We start from the raw sequence: 23,360 nt of genomic DNA on the forward strand, positions 1-23,360 counted from the left end.
TTTGGTAAAATAACAGCTCATACAGCTCAGATATGACAAGAACAGCTCAAATAAGCAAAGACAAACGACAGTCCATCATTACTGTAAGACATGAAGGTCATTCAATCCGGAAAATGTCAAGAACTTTGAAAGTTTCTTCAAGTGCAGTCGCAAAAACCATCAAGCACTAGGATGAAACTGGCTCTCATGAGAACCGCCACAGGAAAAGAAGACCCAAAGTTAGCTCTGCTATAGAGGATAAGTTTTTGCATTTTTGTCTTAATTTCCTAAACTTTCTATTGATTTCCTGAAATAAGTGAGTTGAAAAAGAGTTGATCTTGATCTCAAGCCTGGCACTTGGGATGCCTCAGGTTCTCATAGTGTTAGCAGTTACAAGTTGTTTTTGCCTCTGACCACAATGCCCAAAATGCCCAAATACAAACTTAGAACATCTATCATCTAGTATGATTATTACCTGGTGAAGTCGATGATGATGTCAGCTCTCCCACTGCTGACCTCGGTGAACTTCAGGGGTGTGACGTCACTCCACACAAGCAGCGCCTCCTGTAGGATTCCACGCACTTTCTCCTTACTCAGTTGCCAAGGGAAGCGCATAATCCTGCGACACACATACACACACACACACTTGTGTCAGGGACCACCGGTGTGATTGGCATCTTTGTGTTCTACCCATAATCCTCTTTTGCAGGGGGCATTTCTCTGGTTGCTTTATGGGCACGAGGTGACCCTGGCCTCGGCCCGGGATAATCTGGCTGTTGTGAGAGAGGCTGCAGTAAAGTGGGTGCAAAGCCCAGTCTGATGCTGCCCAGCTTGACTGGTGGGTTGGAGCTGACAAAGGAATCTGATATCATATGTTGCTGAATGGGATCTATGGATTAGCTCAACTGTCTGCACAATGGCAGATCAACTGACACCATGATGGCATGGTTCGTATACAGCAACATGAACAAAGACTATGAGATAGAGGTGCTTGCATACTAACCCAACTAACCAACCAACACTCTTTATTCAGAATCATGTATTCGGATTCATACTTGTTATTCAAGGCATAGGTCATGTGCCGTAACATAACTTCACTTGTTCACAGCTGATGTGGATTAGCAGAGAAGGCTAAAGGGAGAGTTGACAGTGGTTGTTTGTGCTTCCAAACACTAAGACCTGCATTATTATGACAGGCGTTGACAGACAGAAAGGGCAGCACTTGTTTCCCCCTATGGAGGGCATTTAAACAACCGTGACATGTTTTGTCTCAATCTCCATCTCGTGCCATTATCCACCACCTCTTCCGTTACCCCCCTGCCCTGCAGACATTTTCTCTTCTACCCCCCTTGATACCAGCCATGGCGGCTATCACTTTCATTCTTCATTTTAGATTTCATGGGGTAGTTGTGTGGGTAGTTGGGTGCGTTAGAGAAATTGATTGTGTCTCATTGTGTTTAGGCCCTACATGCATGCCCAGACAGGAGAGGCCAGGTTGTGCTGTCACTCTATAACCCCACTCTACCTAAATGAAAACTCCCTAACCCTACGAGGGCGATGCATGCCGGGGCGCGATTCCACCTACAGCACCTGACGCCTGGAGCAGACTCGCATTAAAGTGGAACTGATAGCGTTTTAACAACATGAAATCTTATTACAATCATATACACCTTCAGAAAGAATATGCCACCTTTAAAAAAAATATGACAATCAAGCACTTAGATATGGTCATTTTCACATTTTCATGAATGTATGACGTTTTGGGGAATGACGTACAGTACCAGTCAAAAGTTTGGACAAACATACTCATTCAAGGGTTTTTCTTTATTTGGACTATTTTCTACAATGTAGACTAATAGTGAATACATCAAAACTATGAAATAACACATATGGAATCATGTAGTAAACTAAAAAATGTTCAACAAATCAAAATATATTTTATGTTTTAGATTCTACAAAGTAGCCCCCCTTTGCCTTGATGACAGCTTTGCACACTCTTGGCATTCTCTCAACCAGCTTCACTTGGAATTATTTTCCAACAGTCTTGAAGTAGTTCCCACATATGCTGAACACAAGTTGGCTGCTTTTCCTCCACTCTGTGGTCCAACTCATCCCAAACCATCTCAACTGGGTTGATGTCGGGTGATTGCAAGGTCATCGGATGCAGCACGCCATCACACTCCTTCTTGGTCAGATAGCCCTTACACAGCCCTTACACAAATGATAGTCCCACTAAGCGCAAACCAGATGGGATGGCGTATCGCTGCAGAATGCTGTGGTAGCCTTGCTGGTTAAGTGTGCCTTGAATTCTAAATAAATAACCAACTGTCACCAGCAAAGCACCCCCACACCATCACACCTCCTCCTCCGTGCTTCACGATGGGAACCTCACATGCGGAGATCATCCATTCACCTACTCTGCGTCTCACATCGACATGGCAATTGGAACCAAAAATCTCGAATTTGGACTCATCAGATCAAAGGACAGAATTCCACCGATCTAATGTCCTCGTGTTTCTTGGCCCAAGCAAGTCTCTTCAAATTTTTCACAGATCCCTCCGGAACTGTCATTACGCACACCTGGTCCCTATTCCCATTTGATTAGTAATTGTGTAAGTGTGTCCTTTGTTCACCATTGTCCTGTTGATTATTGGTCCAATGTCCATTGGTCGTGTGAGTACCTGTGCTATATTGTTTTGGCTTTCGTGCCACGTATATTGTGCAGATTACGGGTCTCGTCCCGTGTGATAATCATTGTGCAATTGTGTATTTATTCGAGGTACTCCTCGCTCTTTTGTTTGGGTTTCTCCCCTGTTTTGTATACGTGTTTGTTTGGTCATCTTCCACGTGCCTTTACACGGCAAGCTGTCATTTGGGGAAATAAAAAACCCTATTATGTGTCTCCCGATCCCTTCATACCAGCCTGACATTATTGGTGTCCTTTAGTAGTGGTTTCTTTGCAGCAATTCAACCATGAAGGCCTGATTCACGCAGTCTTCTCTGTTGCTGTTGATCTGTGTCTGTTGCATGACCTCTGTGAAGCATTTATTTGGACTGAAATTTCTGAGGCAGTTAACTCTAATGAACTTATCCTCTGTGGCAGAGGTAACTCAGACTTCCTTTCCTGTTGCAGTCCTCATGAGAGCCAGTTTCATCAAAGGGCTTGATGGTTTTTGCGATTGCACTTTAATAAACTTTCAAAGTTCTTGACATTTTCCGGATTGACTGAGCTTCATGTTTTACAGTAATGATGGACTGTTGTTTCTCTTTTCTTATTTGAGCTGTTCTTGCCATAATATGGACTTGATCTTTAACCAAATATGGGTGGTATACAGAACACAACTGACTGGCTCAAATGCATTTAGAAGGAAAGAAATTCCACAAATTTAACAAGGCACACCTATTAATTCAAATGCATTCCAGGTGATTACCTCATGAAGCTGGCTGAGAGAATACCAAGAGTGTGCAAAGTTGTCATCAAGGCAAAGGGTGGTTACTTTGAAGAATCTCAAATATATTTGTTTAACAGTTTTTTGCTTACTAGATGATTCCATATGTTATTTCATAGTTGTAGTGTCTTCTCTATTACTCTACATAGTAAAAATAAAGTAAAACCCTGGAATGAGTAGGTGTGTCCAAACTTCTGACTGGTACTGTGTACTAAGGCATTTGTGAAAATTCTATAGCAATATAGAGTGGGAAGATGGCCGTGGGTTTGGACAATTAATAGACACTGCCGTAAATAAAACGTGCCATAGCCAATCAGAGCTACATTAGGCCTATATGCAAATAAGCTATTTGCCACACGGGCCTGCACTTTGAACTGAAGTTTGTGTTTTCAGTCAGTAGCAAATGACAGCTGTATATTTAGCCACTGAAAAACGATGAGGGGGACAAGTCGTTCACTTACCCACTCCTCCAATGACATGACATCCTCCTAGTAGATAGCTAATGTTAGGCTCTGTGTTTTTAGCTTGATAAATAAATAATGAATGCTGCATTGATGTATGGTGCACTCAAGATGTATTGTAGTTGAGTAGCCAGCCTAGGCTACTGCTGAAATAGGTGTGCATTGGTGTGCATGGTGTTTTGTTGCAGATGTAGTTTTTTGGTCATTCATTGTCAGTGCTTGCTGGGACTTGTATTGACATTCCCAGCCTAGGTAACAGTCCTCCGTTTATTCAAAATATTGAGTCATTGAAACTGAAACAGTGCATTCCAAATGGGTGGAGGTAGCAAACAATGTACCAGGCCAGCTTTGATTTACAACCTGCAATATTTTTGGGACTACCAAGAAATGTATTGTTGAATTGGTTGGTTTTGGTTTTGTAGCATAAACTGTGAAATTGATATTTTGACTGATATGATGATTGTGTTTTTCATATCTGCAAAGTAATTAAAACACTGTCAGTTCCACTTTAAAGTTGTGCTCTGGGAGGAGTAAGAGACTACTATGGAACAGTCAATGTGTTGCTAATGCTACAGTCCGTTATTATTACAACAAAGTCAACACAGAGAAGACAGCAAAACACTGGCCTGGTAATGCCCCCCCCCCCCCCCCCCCCCTGCAGTCAGTCGCTCGACTTGTTCCTCACCACAGGCAGCCACTATGGGAGAAGAGGAGTGGAACCAGACTGGGAACAACAGTGCTGATTTCTGGCTTGAGGGGCAAACGTTGCAGGTCCCGCTCTGTGATGTTGTGTGTCTCCTGAGGTGAAAATGTGATGAGCCAGCAGAGTGCAGTACACACCCTTACTGTGCTGTAAATCATTTATTTCTTGAAAAGAGGCCACCCAGCTGTGTGTGCAGAAATGATTGCGTGTGAGAGGGAGTAAAGGGCACGGGAGGTTCTGTGCCTATTGACAATCAGCAAAATGACCATGAAGCTATATTTAGGGATACTTAGTAAGTGGTTACCTCTAAGGGAACATGAGTAATGACTAATGAGGCAATATTTTGGTGTTTGGCGAAGGGTGGTTGATTGTACTCAGCAGTTTGATCAATACTTATGCCTTGTTTCACATGAAAACATGAGCTCTCTATTTTCTATTCCACACCATTATTTCTCTCTTCATTGTTTTTACATCGTCTAGATTTTTTCTCAAGAGTGACACTTACTGTAATGTTGAAAAGGAAATTGAGTTCCGCAACAACAAAGACTTATTCTTCTTGGCTCTGCTCTGATAACACTCTCCTGGAAGTAACTATTAGCTTGACCTTTCCACTCTCCAGCCCCCTCCCTGCTGAGCTGTATGTGCAGATGTTGGGAAATATTTGGGTTGCTCCGCTGTAACATGCTTGAGTGCTTTGACTCTTGTAAATGGCTGTGGTTTTTCAGGTCATGACTGCCAGACTCCTAATGACAGAGAAGGAGGGTGGCCAATGTCTGGCTAGGCCTGTCTTTTAACTGTAATGGAAGAGCCGAGGCAGTCAAAACAAAAGGAAGAGACCAAACGACCCTGAGGGCACAGGGTTCATCGTGTCAATCAAAAGATGCTTCAAAGGCAAAGAAACACCAAACTAAATTGAAGTTGTGCCTCCTAGTTTTCTGTTACGTTTGGTTTGAAATTACATCATAAACATAAACACAGCTAAACACTGAATACACATAGACTGGGCACCCTCTCCTTTGAGGTCCTTTGTAGCTCAGTTAGTAGAGCATGATGCTTGTAACTAGAGGTCGACCGATTATAATTTTTCAACACCGATACTGATTATTGGAAGACCAAAAAGCCGATACAGATTAATCGGACGATTTTTAAAAATGTATTTGTAATAATGACAATTACAACAATACTGAATTAATACTTATTTTAACTTAATATAATACATCAATAAAATCAATTTAGCCTCAAGTAAATAATGAAACATGTTCAATTTGATTTCAATAATGCAAAAACAAACTGTTGGAGAAGACAGTAAAAGTGCAATATGTGCTATGTAAGAAAGCTAACGTTTCAGTTCCTTGCTCAGAACATGAGAACATATGAAAGCTGGTGGTTCCTTTTAACATGAGTCTTCAATATTCCCAGGTAAGAAGTTTTAGGTTGTAGTTATTATAGGAATTATAGGACTATTTCCCTCTATACCATTTGTATTTCATTAACCTTTGACTATTGGATGTTCTTATAGGCACTTTAGTATTGCCAGTGTAACAGTATAGCTTCCGTCCCTCTCCTCGCTCCTCGCTCCTCCCTGGGCTCGAACCAGAAACACAATGACAACAGCCACCATCGAAGCAGCGTTACCCATGCAGAGCAAGGGGAACAACTACTTGAAGGCTCAGAGCGAGTGATGTTTGAAACACTATTAGCGCACGCTAACTAGCTAGCCATTTCACTTCGGTTACACCAGCCTCATCGCGGGAGTTGATAGGCTTGAAGTCATAAACAGCGCAATGCTTGACACACAACGAAGAGCCGCTGGCAAAATGCACGAAAGTGCTGTTTGAATGAATGTTTACGCGCCTGCTTCTGCCTACCACCACTCAGTCAGATACTTAGATACTTGTATGCTTGTATGCTCAGTCAGATTATATGCAACGCAGGACACGCTAGATAATATCTAGTAATATCATCAACCATGTGTAGTTAACTAGTGATTATGATTGATTGTTTTTTGTAAGATAAGTTTAATGCTAGCTAGCAATTTACCTTGGCTTACTGCACTCCTTGTGGAGTGCAACGAGAGAGAGGCAGAACGTTATTGCGTTGGACTAGTTAACTGTAAGGTTGCAAGATTGGGTCCCCCGAGCTGACAAGGTGAAAATCTGTCGTTCTGCCCCTGAACAAGGCAGTTAACCCACCGTTCCTAGGCCGTCATTGAAAATAAGAATGTGTTCTTAACTGACTTGCCTAGTTAAATAAAGGTGTAAAAAAATTGGCAAATCGGCGCCCAAAAATACAGATTTCTGATTGTTATGAAAACCTAATTAAATTGGCCATTCTGATTAATCGGTCGACCTCTACTTGTAACGCAAGGGTAGTGAGTTTGATTTCCGGACCACCCAAACGTAAAATGTATGCATGCATGACTAAGTCGGTTTGGATAAAGGTGTCTGCTAAATTGCATATGTGACCTACCGACCGCCTTGATTCAGTCTTATGTAGCAACATTTGAAATTGTGTTTTTTACATTGGATAAAAGCAGAGACATGGAGCTACAAAGTGGTATATCATACACTGCATTTGAGGAACAATGGAAAAGTAATTCTGCTTTGAAAGTTGATAAACTTATAACCTCACTTTTGAGAAAATGGCCTTTGAATGTTTTGGTACCTACTGGAGAGCTTTTCTTTGTCTACACCCATTCATCATCGTTCACACCCTCTTAAGCTTTAGCCCCCATCCAAACTCTGACCACTCTACTCGCCCTAGCAGAGCTGGTTAGACTGTTTTCATGTTATCCAGAGCGTTGGTTACTAACTGTGCTGCTGGCAACAATTTATTTACACTTTTTTGCTGACGTTTACTGACACCGGCCATATTCAATGTTTGTTGAGCGTCCATAAATTCATTAGTTATTCTGTGCTCTGGCACACTCGGACGAGTGTGCTCTGAAATCGGAGTAGATGGCCAGACTTAATTGACAAACTCACCCGAAATGATTACTTGCATAGTGACATGCAGCTAGCTAAATAATGAACCATAATCCCAACTCATGACGTTACTACCCTGCATGAATCTGCAGGTAGCTAACCAACCAAATTCAATGTTAGCTAGCTAACATTAGGCTATAACTAGCCAAGCAAATGGCTCTGAGATACGAATAATAAGATCATACAAGTAACATTAGCTAGCGAGCCAGCCAGCTAACGTTAGCTAGCTAACAGTACACTCAAAATTAGAAACGCATAATATCTTAAAATATAGCTAGCTAGACTATCTTACCCATCATAGATGGATCCGTCTCCTGTCACGGATGCCATGGTTGCCCTTAGTTTGAAGACTTAATCTGGAGACAGGTTTTTTTTTCCATCTCCTTAGCTATCACTCGAATTCTACTGATTTCAAAACTCAGTACTCCAGAAAGTGGAGAGCAGCGCTTCTGCAGTTTTACTACGCAATAAAAAAAATGTAAAGCTGCGTTAGACAGGATTACCTACACATACTGACCAGCTCAAATAGACAGAAGCATGCGATATGGCACCAATCCAAACTCATCTCTCGGCATGTCTCAGCCAATCATGGCTAATCTGTGGTTAAACCAACTAGGCTCGTAATTTAACAATTGTATTCGTATTTACAGATGGCATACAAGTTTGTTATTAAGGCAAATGAATGTTCACATGTTCGAAAATACATTTCTGCCAAAAAAAAAACATTTTGATAACCTTTTTTTTATGTTCAAATGGCTCTCCTGTGAAGTAGAGACCCGCGACATAGCCTAGTTTCTTGAAACGGGTTACATGTATTATATTATTGATGTCTACAGCAGAGCTTAAGACAGCAGTTGCAAGTCTACAACAAAGTCAGTTATCCATCACTGAAATGTCTTTCGTTTTGGATTAAAGGCCCAGTGCAGTAAAAAATGGATTTCCCTGTTATTTATATACAGTGCATTCAGAAAGTATTTATACCCCTTCACTTTTTCCACATTTTGTTACATTAGAGCCTTATTCTGAAATTGATCAATTGTTTTTTCCCCCTCATCAATCTATACACAATACCCCATAATGACAATGCAAAAAACGTTTTTTAGCGATTTTTGCAAATTTATATGCGTAAATATATTTCCTTTTTTATATAAGTATTCAGACCCTTTACTCCGTACTTTGAAGCTCTTTTGGCAGCCGTTACAGCCTCGAGACGCTACAAACCTGGCACACCTGTATTTGGGGAGTTTATCCCATTCTTCTCTGCAGATCCTCTCAAGTCCTGTCAGGTTAGATGGGGAGTGTTGCTGCACAGCTATTTTCAGGTCTCTCTAGAGATGTTCGATCGGGTTCAAGTCTGGGATCTGCCTGGGCCACTCAAGGACATTCAGAAGCCACCCCTGAGTTGTATTGGCTGTGGTTAGGGTCGTTGTCCTGTTGGGAAGTGAAACTTCACCTCAGCCTGAGGTCCTGGAGCAGGTTTTCATCAAGGATCTCTCTGTACGTTGCTCCATTCATCTTTCCCTTGATCCTGACCTGTCTCCCAGTCCCTATTGCTGAAAAACATCCTCACAGCATGATGTTGCCACCACCATGCTTCACCGTAGGGATGGTATTGGCCAGGTGATGAGCGGTGCCTGGTTTCCTCCAGATGTGACGTTTGTCATTCAGGCCAGAGAATCTTGTTTCTCATGGTCTGAGAGTCCTTTAGGTGCCTTTTGGCAAACTCCAAGTGCACTGTCATGTGACTTTTACTGAGGAGTGGCTTCTGTCTAGACACTACCATAAAGGTCTGATTGGTGGAGTGATGCAGATATGGCTGTTTTTCTGGAAGGTTCTCCCATCTCCACAGAAGAACTCTGGAGCTCTGTCAGAGTGACCATCGGGTTCTTGGTCTCCTCCTTGACCAAGGCCCTTCTCCGCCGATTGCTCAGTTTGGCCTGGTGGACAACTCTAGAAAGTGTCTTGGTGGTTCCCAACTTCAACCATTTAAGAATGATGGAGGCCACTGTGTTCTTGGGGACCTTCAACGCTGCGGATAAATGTGGAAGAAGTGAAGGGGTCTGAATAATTTCCCAATGCACTGTATATTTCCACACTATGAGGTTGGAATAATACTGTGCAATTGTGAAAATTATGATTTCAGCTTGGTTTGGCCTTTGGAGTTTCAAACTGTTCTGCCTTATTATTATTCGACCATGCCGGTCATTTATGAACATTTGAACATCTTGGCCATGTTCTGTTATAATCTCCACCCGGCACAGCCAGAAGAGGACTGGCCACCCCACATAGCCTGGTTCCTCTCTAGGTTTCTTCCTAGGTTTTGGCCTTTCTAGGGAGTTTTTCCTAGCCATGGTGCTTCTACACCTGCATTGCTTTTAGGCTGGGTTTCTGTACAGCACTTTGAGATATCAGCTGATGTACGAAGGGCTATATAAATACATTTGATTTGATTTGAACAGCTAGTTTTCCCCTCCTCACTCTGAGTGCTCCCAGACAGTCCTAGCAATATTCTTGTCTTGCTTGAAAAAATGCCCTTTGCTAAGAAGCTATTTTTGTTTCTTATTGACCATTTTAATTGAAAATAATCACTAACTTACTGAATTGTTACCCAGAAATGATGTGCTATTGAAATAAAATGGCTGCATTGGACCATAAAATGTAAAGGCTCCTCCCTCCTCACAGTAGCTGTAACCTGGGTGATCTCACCCAAATAATGACTGTTTTTGAGCATATAAAAGAAGTTAAGATGGGGACCAGCATGATACATATTTCCCCATCACCCACCTTTCATTCAGAAGAAAATACACCCCTGTAGCGGCCTTTGTCAGCCAGTGTAATGTAGGAGTGAACCAGTCTATCTTGATAGGGATTGCCTTTCTATCTCTGTGCATGCTGGCTAAACTACTAAGACATCAGTGACATATTGAGTGTGCCCGCCGCGTATAAAAGTTCCCCAGAAAGCTTCCCCAAAATAGTATACCCCATTGAAAAAGAAATGTATGAGTGTGTCTAGACTCTAGAGCGACCAAAGAAGACCCTTACTTGTAGGTGAGGTCAGTCTTGTCCCAGCGCCCCCCAAAGAGAACGAATCGCTTCTGCCGCTGCTTTCCTCCAAAGGATTCCCCCTTCCGCATGTGGTAGTCCAAGACACCACCTTGCTTCTGAGTAGGATAGTCTGGAACGCCACAGCGAGGCCGGTTCCAGACCAACTCTGTTCCATTCCCTGGAAGCACAGTCTCTGGATAGACACTTCCTGACGGGCGCGATCGTTCCTTCAGCATGTCCTGAGTATGGCTAAACCTGCCCCTCTTCTTCAGGTCATAGTTGTGGGTCGTCTGAGGCCATCCCTGTGAACAGAGGTATATGCAACTAAGTACCGTTTGAAGAAAGTAAATTTTGTTTAGACAAAATTGCATGTATTTATATTTATTCCTGGGATCAAAGCAAAATGAAGGCAGTTTATGCCATTTCAAAAACATTACAATGCATTCACATATTTCACAACACACTTTGTGCCACTACCACAGATCTACATGCATGTGTCTGTGCCTATGTTTGTGTTACTTCACAGTCCCCGCTGTTCCATAAGGTGTATTTTTATCTGGATTTTTAAATCTAATTGTACTGCTTGCAACAGTTACTTGATATGGAATAGATTTCCATGTAGTCATGGTTCTATGTAGTGCTGTGCGCTTCCCATAGTCTGTTCTGGACTTTGGGGACTGTGAAGAGACTTCTGGTGGCATGTCTTGTGGGGTATGTATGGGTGTCTGAGCTGTGTGTCAGTAGTTCAAACAGACAGCTCAGTGCATTCAACATGTCAATACCTCTCCCAAATACAAGTAGTGATGAAGTCAATCTCTGCTCCACTTTGAGCCAGGTGAGATTGACATGCATATTATTAATATTAGCGCTCTGTGTCCAAGGGCCAGCCGTGCTGCCCTGTTCTGAGACAATTGCAATTTTCCTAAGTCACTTTTTTGGGGCACCTGACCACACGACTGAACAGTAGTCCAGTTGCAACAAAACTAGAGCCTGTAGGACCTGCCTTGTTGATAGTGCTGTTAAACCTCTCTGGAATAGACGGGACAGTCGAGTCTCACTTGGCCAATAGCCAGGGAAAATGCAGAGAGCGCCAAATTCAAATAAAATACTATAAAAAATATAACTTTCATTACATCACACATGTAAGATACCAAATTAAAGCTACACTCGTTGTGAATCCAGCCAACATCAGATTTCAAAAAGGCTTTTCGGCGAAAGCATAAGAAGCTATTATCTGATGATAGCACAACAGTAAACAAAGAGAGAGTAGCATATTTCAACCCTGCAGGGGCGAAACAAAACACAGAAATAAAATATAAATCATGCCTTACCTTTGATGAGCTTCTTTTGTTGGCACTCCAATATGTCCCATAAACATCACAGATGGTCCTTTTGTTCGATTAATTCTGTCCATATATATCCAAAATGTCCATTTATTTGTGTTTGATCCAGAAAAGCACAGCTTCCAATTTGCGCAACGTCACTACAAAATATCTCAAAAGTTGCCTATAAACTTTGCCAAAACATTTCAAACTACTTTTGCAATACAACTTTAGGTATTTTTAAACGTTAATAATCAATCAAATTGTAGACGGGACAATCTGTGTTCAATACAGGAAGATAACAAACTCACACTACTTTTCTAGTCATGCGCCTTCTCAAAAAATACACTTCAAATGACACAAATTCAAGATGGCCGTACTTCTTCATTACACAAAGGAATAACCTCAACCAATTTCCAAAGACTGGTGACATCCAGTGGAAGCGGTAGGAACTCAAAACTCGTTGAATAGACAGTGACCTCAAAAACAAAAAAAATCTGAATGGTTAGTCCTCGGGGTTATGCCTGCTACATAAGTTCTGTAATACTCACAGACATGATTCAAACAGTTTTAGAAACTTCAGAGTGTTTTCTATCCAAATCTACTAATAATATGCATATCTTATATTCTTGGCATGAGTAGCAGGAAGTTGAAATTGGGCACACTATTTATCCAAAAGTGAAAATGCTGCCCCCTATCCCAAAGAGGAAGGTAGCGCAGCGCTTTGTAATGGGCAGACATCTCCCCATCTTAGCTACTGTTATATCAATACGTTTTGACCATGACAGTTTACAATCCAGGGTTACTCCAAGCAATTTAGTCACGTCAACTTGCTCATTTTCCACATGATTTATTACAAGATTTAGGGTTAAGTGAGGAAGGCTATTGCTTCAAATCCTATTATAACAATTGGATGACTTTGGGTGTTCCAGTAAGCAACAATTTGTTGCCTTCATTAGCCTACATTATTCCAATATTTCTGTCATTCGGTGATATTTACTCCCATAGCAAATCATTATGGATCCATCCAGATGTGGTTAACCTATTGGCGCACAGATCCCTTTAGCGGGATCATTTTCGTCAACATCCGGTGAATTGCAGAGTTCAAATTCAAATTAAATTACTAAAAATATTACATATTCATGAAATCAGAAGTGCAATATACCAAAACACAGCGTAACTTATTGTTAATCCACCTGGTGTGTTTGCACTCACGAGACTCCCAGTTACACAATAAATGTTTGTTTTGTTCGATAAAGATTCTCTTGGCTTGAATTGTAAAACCCTATGTAAGTATCTCTTATTTCTTAAAGTGCCTTAAGCTTTAAGGTTTGGAATCTCCCTAATAAGTCTGTTGAAATGTGGAGATCTCTTACCTCTGAAAAATTATGGCATAAGAGTGTAGACTTGTTGCCAAGTGCCAAGCTCCAGTAAAGCTCCTCTTAAGCTTCAATTATCTGCACAAGCATCTACATGTTGAGATATCACTGATGATCACTAGATAACACTCAGTAGTATCTCTCAAAGTGGAGCTGTCAGCGTTGCTTTAAACCATATTTCTTTCTCAATTGACAGGTTTTTTAAGGAGCATCGGCATGCTCCCTTTTCGATATACAGCATGTCTGTGGCTGCCCTCTGACCGTTAATCTATGCTTTACCATGGTAACTCTTGTCTGTTTATCATTCAGTTAAAGTCAGCAAAGTCGTTTGAAAAGAAAGTGCAGACTCTTCTGTAGCACGCCTCAGTTGTTGATGAAGACTGCGAAAACTAGTGGGAAAGATAAGTGACTGAAAGAAAACAAGGAAGATGTGAGAAACCTATCAATTGCACCCTGGGGAGTGAGATGTCATTCAATAGGGAACAAGAATTGAAGATGCCACTGCAGTGAATAGCAGCCGTCTTACGGGCTCCTGACCAATTCTGCATGTTTTTTTACGATCTTAACTTCCATCATTTCCTATCACCGAAAACAGCTCCTGGACATCAGAACAGTGATCACTAACCTCAAATTGGATGAAAATGTCTGCTTCAACAAATCAGCAGCTCTGGACATTCTGCTCACTCTGGACCAGGCCCTAATCCCCGGGACTCGAAAGAGGAAGCGGCGGTGAAAGAGAAGCAGATGAGGCGGCATCCTGATGAGACTATCCTGACAAACTCACTAAAAGTGGCAGTAATAAAGCCTCTCTTGAAAAAGCCAAACCTTGACGCAGAAAATATAAAACACTAATCGGCCTATATCAAATCTCGCATTCCTCTCAAAACATTTTGAAAAAGCTGTTGCACAGCAACTCACTGCCTTCCTGAAGAAAAACAATGTAAAAAACAAAAACACTTCAGTCTGGTTTTAGACTCCATAATAGCACTGAGACTAGACTTGTGAAGGTGGTAAATTACCTTTAAATGGTGTCCAACCGAGGCTCTGCATCTGTCCTCGTGCTACTAGACCTTAGTGTTGCTTTTGAAATAATCAATCACCACATTCTTTTGGAGAGACTGGAAACCCAAATTGGTCTACACGGACAAGTTCTGGCCTGGTTTAGATCTTATCTGTCGGAAAGATATCAGTTTCTCTCTGTGGATGGTTTGTTCTCTGACAAATCAACTGTAAATGTTGGTGTGCCTCAAGGCTCTGTTTTAGGACCACTATTGTTTTCACTATATATTTTACCTCTTGGTGAGGTCATTCGGAAACATAATGTTAACTTTCACTGCTATGTGGATGACACACAGCTGTAAATTTCGATGAAACATGGTGAACACGGTGACTCTTTGCTGTCCCCATTGTCGTGTCTTTGGCTGTAATTAATATTACCTGATTGAGCTAATCATGTAAATGTAGTTATCTAGAAAGTCGTGGAACCACAAAATAATATTTATAGAGCTGTTATCTTCTGAATTAACTCTTAAAGACCTAGTAATATTTTACATCAATAGCAGTCAATATTAATCATCACCTTATTTCAGTCTCATCTGAAAGTTGTAAATTCTTGGTTATCTTCACAAACCCTGGCTAACAAGTTGAATCAGCAATACAAAATTGGGTTTAGTTAGGTATTTAGTAAATAAATAATTAATCACACAGAATTACATATACACAGAATGAATCATACCTTGATTGCAAATGATGTCATAAAGGAAAACGTCCCTGGCGGACGAAACAAATATGACAGCTGGTTACACAAAGAAAAGGGGGCTGGGTTTGAAGTGAAAGAGCGGGAAGACTGAAGAACAAAGGGAGAAGTGATGTCTCTATTGGGCCGTAGACAGCTACTCTATCGTAAATACAGAATCTTATGCATTATAAAATACCACCCATTTGGAAAAGGAAAACGCAATAAATATTTACTCTGAGCAGTGCTTCAATAGGTTGGTGGTAGATGGAAGGCCGTGTTGCCCAACAGAGTCCTTTGTCCTTTGAAGAGCGTCTCTGGTGGTGAACGGGAAACGTTGTAGTGTCGTCGTTGTGTGGTAGACGGGATACTATGTCCGTCCTTTCCTAGCGCATGACAACCGAACTGACATCATATTCATTAAGTACCAACACATATTTCAAACTGGTTCTATTACCGAAATATGGTTCCTTTTCCTCCACTTGTTTGATAAACCCAGACTCTGTTTAACAAAGGCTATTCAAGACTCCCTCTGTAGAGTCAAGAGAGAGGGAAGTGAGAAAGGTATTTATGGGGGGGTCATAAACCTTACCCACAGGCCAACGTCATGACACCAGTCAACCTGGCCGTGCTGCTGCTCCAGTTTCAACTGTTCTGCCTGCGGCTATGGAACCCTGACCTGTTCACCGGATGTGCTACCTGTCCCAGACCTGCTGTTTTCAACTCTCTAGAGACAGCAGGAGCGGTAGAGATGCTATGAAAAGCCAACTGACATTTACTCCTGAGGTGCTGACCTATTGCACCCTCGATAACCACTGTGATTATTATTATTTGACCCTGCTAGTCATCTATGCACATTTGAACACCTTGGCCATGTTCTGTAATAATCTCCACCCTGACCACCCTTCATAGCCTGGTACCTTTTTAGGTTTCTTCCTAGGCTCTAGCCTTTCGAGGGAGTTTTTCCTAGCCACCGTGCTTCTGCAGCTGCATTGCTTGCTGTTTGGGGTTTTAGGCTGGGTTTCTGTACAGCACTTTCTGACATCGGCTTATAAATAAATTTGATTGACTATGTCGGAGAAAAATAGGCCGCCAAATCAAAGTAAAACAAATTTTATTGGTCAAATGAATATATTTAGCAGATGTTGTTGCAGGTGTAGCAAAATGCTTGCATTCCTAGCTCTAACCGTGCAGTAGTATCTAACAATACACACAAATCTTAAAGTAAAAGATTGCAATTAAGAAATATTTAAATATAAGGACGAGCAGTGTCGGTGTGGCATTGACTAGAATACCATATCCACAGTGCATTCTGAAAGTATTTCAGTTCCTGTACATTATCACAATCACACCATGAGTCGTTAACCTTTTGTGACTAGGGGGCAGTATTTTCATTTTTTGAAAAAATAACGTTCCCGTAGTAAACAGGATGTTTTGTCAGGACAAGATGCTAGAATATGCATATAATTGACAGCTTATGATAGAAAACACTCTAAAGTTTCCAAAACTGTAAAAATATTGTCTGTGACTGTGAATATAACAGAACTGATATTGCAGGCGAAAGCCTGAGAAAAATCCAATCCGGAAGTGACTCATCTTTTGAAAGCTCTGCGTTCCAATGCGTCCCTATTGAGCAGTGAATGGGCTATCAACCAGATTACTTTTTCTCCGTATTCCCCAAGGTGTCTACAGCATTGTGACGTAGTTTTACGCATTTATGTTGAAGAATACCCGTAGGCGGCTTCATTGCGCAACTGGTCACCTGATGGCTCCCAGAGTGATTCTCGCGTAAAATACAGAGGTAGCCATTATTCCAATCGGTCCTACTGAAAAACCAATTGTCCCGGTGGATGTATTATTGAATAGATATTTGAAAAACACCTTGAGGATTGATTATAAACAACGTTTGCCATGTTTCTGTCGATATTATGGAGCTAATTTGGAATATTTTTCGACTTTTCGTGACTGCAATTTCCGGGTGATTTCTCAGCCAAATGTGAAGAACAAACGGAGCTATTTCGCCTACAAAAATAATAGTTTTTGAAAAAAGGAACATTGGCTATCTAACTGGGAGTCTCGTGAGTGAAAACATCCGAAGCTCATCAAAGGTAAACAATTTAATTTGATTGCTTTTCTGATTTCCGTGACCAAGTTACCTGCTGCTAGCTGGACAAAATGCTATGCTAGGCTATCAATAAACGTACACAAATGCTTGTCTAGCTTTGGCTGTAAAGCATATTTTGAAAATCTAAGATGACAGGGTGATTATCAAAAGGCTAAGCTGTGTCTCAATACATTTCACTTGTGATTTTCATGAATAGGAATATTTTCTAGGAATATTTATGTCCGTTGCGTTATGCTAATTAGTGTCAGTCGATGATTACGCTCCCGCACCCGGGATGGGGAGTTACTAGAGGTTAATCATGAAACATACACCACCTCCTTTCTTCTTCCCGGAGAGTTCTTTATTCCTGTCTGCGCAATGTACTGAGAACCCAGCTGGCTGTATGGACAGGGAGCGGAGATTGCTTGGAATCAAGAGGCACTGTTTGATATGTTCCTGCACGGCGTCTCGGAGGTGGTCAAGGACGAGCTTGCAGCCCAGGAGTTACCAACAGAGCTCGATTCCCTCATCGCTTTGACCATTTGATGGGCGATTAAGGGAACGACGAAGGGAGAGGAAATTAGATTTAGCTCGCACGCACAGGGATGCCACCATGCTGCCGAGTCATCCCAGAAGCTCCCAATGATCTCATTACCGAGAGAACCCGAGGCTTCCCAACCTGCCCCGAGGGCTGCCGAAGACGGCCGAGTCACCACTTCCTGAGCCTATGCTACTAGGCAGAGCTGGGCTGTCGCCAGCGGAACGGCAATACAGGATCGACACGAAGAGTTGTCTGTATTGCGAGACTCTTGGTAATTTCGTCCTTTAACTTCTTGGTGACAGGGGGCAGTATTTTCACGTCCGGATGCAATGCATGCCAAAATTCAACTGCCTGCTACTCATCCCCGGAAGATAAGATATGCATATTATTAGTATTTGGATAGATAGTATTTGGATAGAAAACACTCTGAAGTTTCTAAAACTGTTTGAATCATGTCTGTGAGTATAACATAACTTATTTAACAGGCAAAACCCAGAGGACAAACCATTCAGATTTTTTTTTTGAGGTCACTCTCTTTTCAATGGGGTTTCATTGGGAATCCAGATTTCTAAGGGACCTTCTTGCAGTTCCTATTGCTTCCACTGGATGTCAACAGTCTTTAGAAATTGGTTGAGGTTTTTCCTTTGTGTAATGCAGAAGTACAGCCATCTTGAACGAGGGTCACTTGAAGTGTACTGTTAGATAGAGGCGCGTGACCAGAAAGCATACTTCAGTTTGTTTTCCTCCTGTATTGAACACAGATCAGCCCGTCTTCAATTTTATCGATTATTTACTTTAAAAAATCCCTAAAGTTGTATTACAAAAGTAGTTTGAAATGATTTGGCAAAGTTTACAGGTAACTTTTGAGATATTTTGTAGTGACGTTGCGCAAGTTGAAACAAATAAATGGACATTTTGGATATATATAGATGGAATTAATCGAACAAAAGGACCATTTGTGATGTTTATGGGACATATTGGAGTATTTCTGCGTTTTGTGTCACGCCTGCAGGGTTGAAATATGCTTTTCTCTCTTTGTTTACGGAGGTGCTATCCTTAGATAATAGCATCGTTTTCTTTCGCCAAAAATCCCTGGCTTTTGGCCAGGTGGGACGCTCCACTGCAGCCCCAACGATGAAAATGGGGCGTGCTCAGTCCTCTTTTTCCTGTAGTCCACAATCATCTCCTTTGCCTTGATCACATTGAGGGAGAGGTTGTTGTCCTGGCACACACGGCCAGGTCTCTGAAGTCCTCTCTAAAGGCTGTCTCATCGTTGTCTGTGATCAGGCCTACAGTGATTCCTCCTTTAAAAATTGTGAGCTTACGCCGCGGGACTTAGAGGTAATTTGTGGTTTAGTACGGTACCCTGCTAGCTAGCTAAATTGCTATAAATGGTTAATGCTTTTTGACCTGTCCCCAAATTAATATAGTTGGTTCAGAGTTTGTTGTGATATTTCAACCTGCGTGTCCTAATCGCATCTGGTGTGGGTGGACAAAATCAACAGGCACGCGTGCGGTCTGGTCAGCATGTAAGAAATAGGAGAAGTGACGTGTTATCTCCAATTGGCTACAACATAAATCATGTCATACTGCTGGAGGCCTCCCCTCATGTTGGGCTCATGGTGAGACACTCTTAACTCCTGCCCCATGAGTAGCAGTGTTCTATTCAGGTTTGACTTCTTCCCCCACATACCACTTTTTTCTACAGGAAGCAGCTCTCTGTCTATCGTTGGGTGAAATGCACCTTGTCTATATCTTGTCACATACACTGAGTGTACAAACATTAGGAACACCTTCCTAATATTGAGTTGCACCCCCTTTTGCCCTCAGAACAGACTCAATTTGTCAGAACATGGACTCGACAAGGTGTCAGAAACATTCCATAAGGATGCTGGCCCATGATGACTCCAATCATTCCCACAGTTGTGTGAAGTTGACTGGATGTCCTTTGGGTGGTGGACCCTTCTTGATACACGGGAAACTGTTGAGCTTCAAAATCCCAGCAGCGTTTTAGTTGTTGACACACTCAAACCGGTGTGCCTGGTACCTACTGCCATACCCTGTTCAAGGGCACTTAAATATTTTGTCTTGCCCATTCACCCTCTGAATGGCACACATACACAATCCATGTCTCCATTGTCTCAAGGCTTAAAAATCCTTCTTTAACCTGTCACCTCCCCTTCATCTACACTGATTGAAGTGGATTTAACAAGTAACATTAATAAGCGATCATAGCTTTCACCTGGATTCACCTGGAAAGGGTGTTCCTAATATTTTGCAAACTCAGTGTGCATAGTCACCTCCTACAATAGCCAAGAATTAAATTAAATTGAATAATTAAAGCATTTATCTTCAGAGTTCAGACCCAAGTATCTTTCCACCTGATTGGCCTGAAGCATTCCAAACCACTCCCACACTCCTTCTGTATGAATAACTCATAGTCCTTATGTTATCTCTCTCTCAGCGAAGGGCCACTTAATGCTGCCATTAACTGTACACAAAGCCCAGCTCCAATGTGAAATCTGAGAGGCAAGTATTGTGTCTAGGGCTTCTCCTTTGTCATGTCTGTCCACCAATTGAAAATATTGAGGGCTATCAAGGTGTAAAGGCTCGACCCAGTTTGTTACCATGTCATTAGCGTGTCACTAATGGTCTGTTACAAATCACTGGGAAAATAGGTTGCATCCTTAATTATTCATACATTGGCATACAATCTCTATCAACATTCCACCAAGGTCGCCCTCAGCTTCACACACACACACACACCTGTTCTATCGTATTTCAGTACCAGTTGATTGACATGTAGCCTATATCTGCAAATAATTTGAACAAAATAATTTGCCATGAATACCTGTAAATTGCACAACAAAGTCACTGATTTACTAAAGACCTTCACAAGAAAATAGTGCGTGCATTGTGCACATTTACGCATGTGCTCTCTCTCTCCCTCTCAAAACACACACGGAGAGTGATTCTGGACCCACATACAGACTCCATAATATCAACTCATAAAACGCGACTGCTCTGCAAAATGTAAAGAATTCCACATCATCTGCATTTATATCGTAATTCACTCACCGCCACTGCTTTATACCTGTTGCTGGCTCTCCCCTCCAGTACTGGCATAGAATGAATGCAGAGCAAGAGGTGATATGCCAAGACGCTACAGTAAACCCAAGGAAGCAGCATCGTGTTTTGATTCAGAGCAGACTCGCAGTTTGACTGGGCTGGAGCACACTTTGGGGGATAGCAAGCGCAGAAGAAATGAATGACGGAGAAGTGTCTCGCAAGGGGATTTTATACTCCCTCATTTCTTTGTTCTCTTTCTTCAAATTACACGTTTTTATGGCCCTAAGTGATAAATTCACAGGTGCCCACGTGATTTAACCCCTTGCCAGCTGCTCCATGTCCTCAAGCGCTTTCTGAACCTTCTCTTTTAAAATACCTTAAGCATAAACGCAGTGTGCTAATGTAGTCTCTAGGCTAACAGACCACTAGAGTTACAACCTGGTCTCAGAGCATTTCATATTATTCTGTACGTAAATCCGAGACACTCCATTTAGTATGATGTTAGGTTCCGTATGGTATGTATTCATTTGAGACCACCATTTGTATAATTTGTATTACAAATTCCAATTTGTTTTTGCTAACGTTAGCTAGGTGGCTAGGTGGCTAACTTTAGCTGGCTGACTAACATTAGCTAGGCTAGGAGTTAGAGTTAAATTTAAGGTTAGAGGGTTAGGGGAAGGATTAGCTAAAAGTGTTAGGGGTTAGGTTTAGGGTTAGCTAACATGCTAAGTAGTTTCAAAGTAGCTAAAAAGTAGTAAGTAGTCGCAAAGTTGCTAATTAGCTAAGTTGTTTGTGAGGAGATTCGAACATGCAACCTTTGGGCTGCTAGATGTTTGCATTATACACCTACCCATCCACCCCGAAAAAACCATCATCCTTTTGATTTTGCCTTAAGTAACCTTCTGTCTTAAGTAATCATAACAAACGTAACATATCATACTCATTTGATTGTCCCAGATTTACATTTACTATGTTATGTTTAGTCTGAGACCAGGCTGTAGAGTTTGATAGGTTGGAGACATGTTATTAATAACAAGTTTATTACCCTTGATTTATAGATTACTTTGATGGAGATTTGTTTTTGTAACTCAAGATGTTTACTTGCAAAGATACTTTTTCCAGTTTTTAGGTTAGCCTATTAAATGTCCAATGCAGCCGTTTTTATCTCATTATTAAATCATTTCTGTGTAACAATGAAGTACAGTACCTTACTGTGATTGATAACAATTAAAATGGTCAAAAATAAACAAAATTGCTTTTTAGCAAAGCCAATTTCTCAAGCAAAAACTTTGCTAGGGCTGTCTGAGAGTGGTCTGAGTCGGGAGGGGGGAACTGAAATCTAGTTGTTATTGGTAGAGAGGTATGGTACCCTCTTTCTTATTGGTCTATGAACACCACCAAGCAGGCTAAAACTCCATCCCTCCAAAATAGGCAGAAATTTCAGGCAGTCTTTTCAAACAGCTCTTATACTAAAAGGGCAATTTTATCATTATTCCACCCTCATAGTGTGGAAATACATACTGAACAAAATATAAGCGCAGCATGTAAAGTGTTGGTCCCATGTTTCATGAACTGAAATAAGAGATCGCAGAAATGTTCCATATGCACAAAAAGCTTATTTCTGTCCGTGAGCATTTCTCCTTGGCCAAGATAATCCATCCACCTGATATGTTTGGCATATCAAGAAGCTGGTTAAACAGTATGAACATTATAGAGGTGCACCTTGTGCTGGGGATAATAAAATGCCACTCTAAAATGAGCAGTTCTGTCATGCATCACAATGCCACAAATGTCTCAAGTTTTGAGGGAGCGTGCAATAGGCATGCTGACTGCCGGAATGTCTACCAGAGCTGTTGCCAGAGATTTTACTGTTCCTTTCTCTACCATAAGCAGCCTCCAACTTGTTTTAAAGAATTTGGCAGTTCATCCTACCGGCCTTACAACCGCAGATCACGTGTAACCACACCAGCCCATGACTGCCACATCCAGCGTCTTCACCTGCGGGATCGTCTTAGACCAGCCACCCGAACAGCTGATGAAGCTGTGGGATTCCACAACCAAAAACCAAATAATTTCTGCACAAACTGTCAGAAACCGTCTCAGGGAAGCTCATCTGCGTGCTCGTCATCCTCACCAGGTTCTTTACCTGACTGCAGTTCGGCGTCTTCAGTAGGCAAAGGCTCATCTTCGATGGCCTCTGGCACACTGGAGAAGTGGGCTCTTCATGTATGAATCCCGGTTTCAACTTTACCGGTGTGAGAGAAAAATTACGTATTTACCTGATTTGTTTAATATTATTAGTTAACAATTATATGCTTACCAATAGTAAGACATTTCTACTCTACCAATAATGTGCTTCTGAAAAAGGATGGTTCCTCTCTTCCACGTTCAGTTCCCGCAGCTGGTCTAGGCGTGTTGTCAAGCACATAGGATAAAGATAAACTTGACGAACAGAATAGACCTGTATTGTTTCCAATCTTGTGTTGCCCAATAGCCTGCTGGAATAGGCTACAGAGAATGGGGTTGTAATTTCAATCACTGAATCAAATATTAATGATATGGATATGAACTGAATATATGCTTGTCAAC

General features: G+C 41.6%; 1 protein-coding gene across 1 annotated transcript in view; it reads right to left on the reverse strand.

Annotated features, from left to right (window-relative positions):
• Positions 1 to 20,863, reverse strand: part of LOC139388516 (stromelysin-3-like) — a 41,812-nt gene extending 20,949 nt beyond the window's left edge. Inside the window, exons 1-3 of the mRNA XM_071135214.1 lie at positions 20,781 to 20,863; positions 10,619 to 10,923; positions 455 to 598 (exon numbers count right to left, since the gene is read on the reverse strand). Coding sequence (XP_070991315.1) covers positions 455 to 598; positions 10,619 to 10,923; positions 20,781 to 20,828 — 497 coding nt within the window. The 5' untranslated portion in view covers positions 20,829 to 20,863. The remainder of the gene's footprint in view (positions 1 to 454; positions 599 to 10,618; positions 10,924 to 20,780) is intronic.
• Positions 20,864 to 23,360: the final 2,497 nt, after the last annotated feature.

Source organism: Oncorhynchus clarkii, chromosome 29 (genome assembly GCF_045791955.1).
Source record: "Oncorhynchus clarkii lewisi isolate Uvic-CL-2024 chromosome 29, UVic_Ocla_1.0, whole genome shotgun sequence".
Lineage (NCBI taxonomy): Eukaryota > Metazoa > Chordata > Actinopteri > Salmoniformes > Salmonidae > Oncorhynchus > Oncorhynchus clarkii.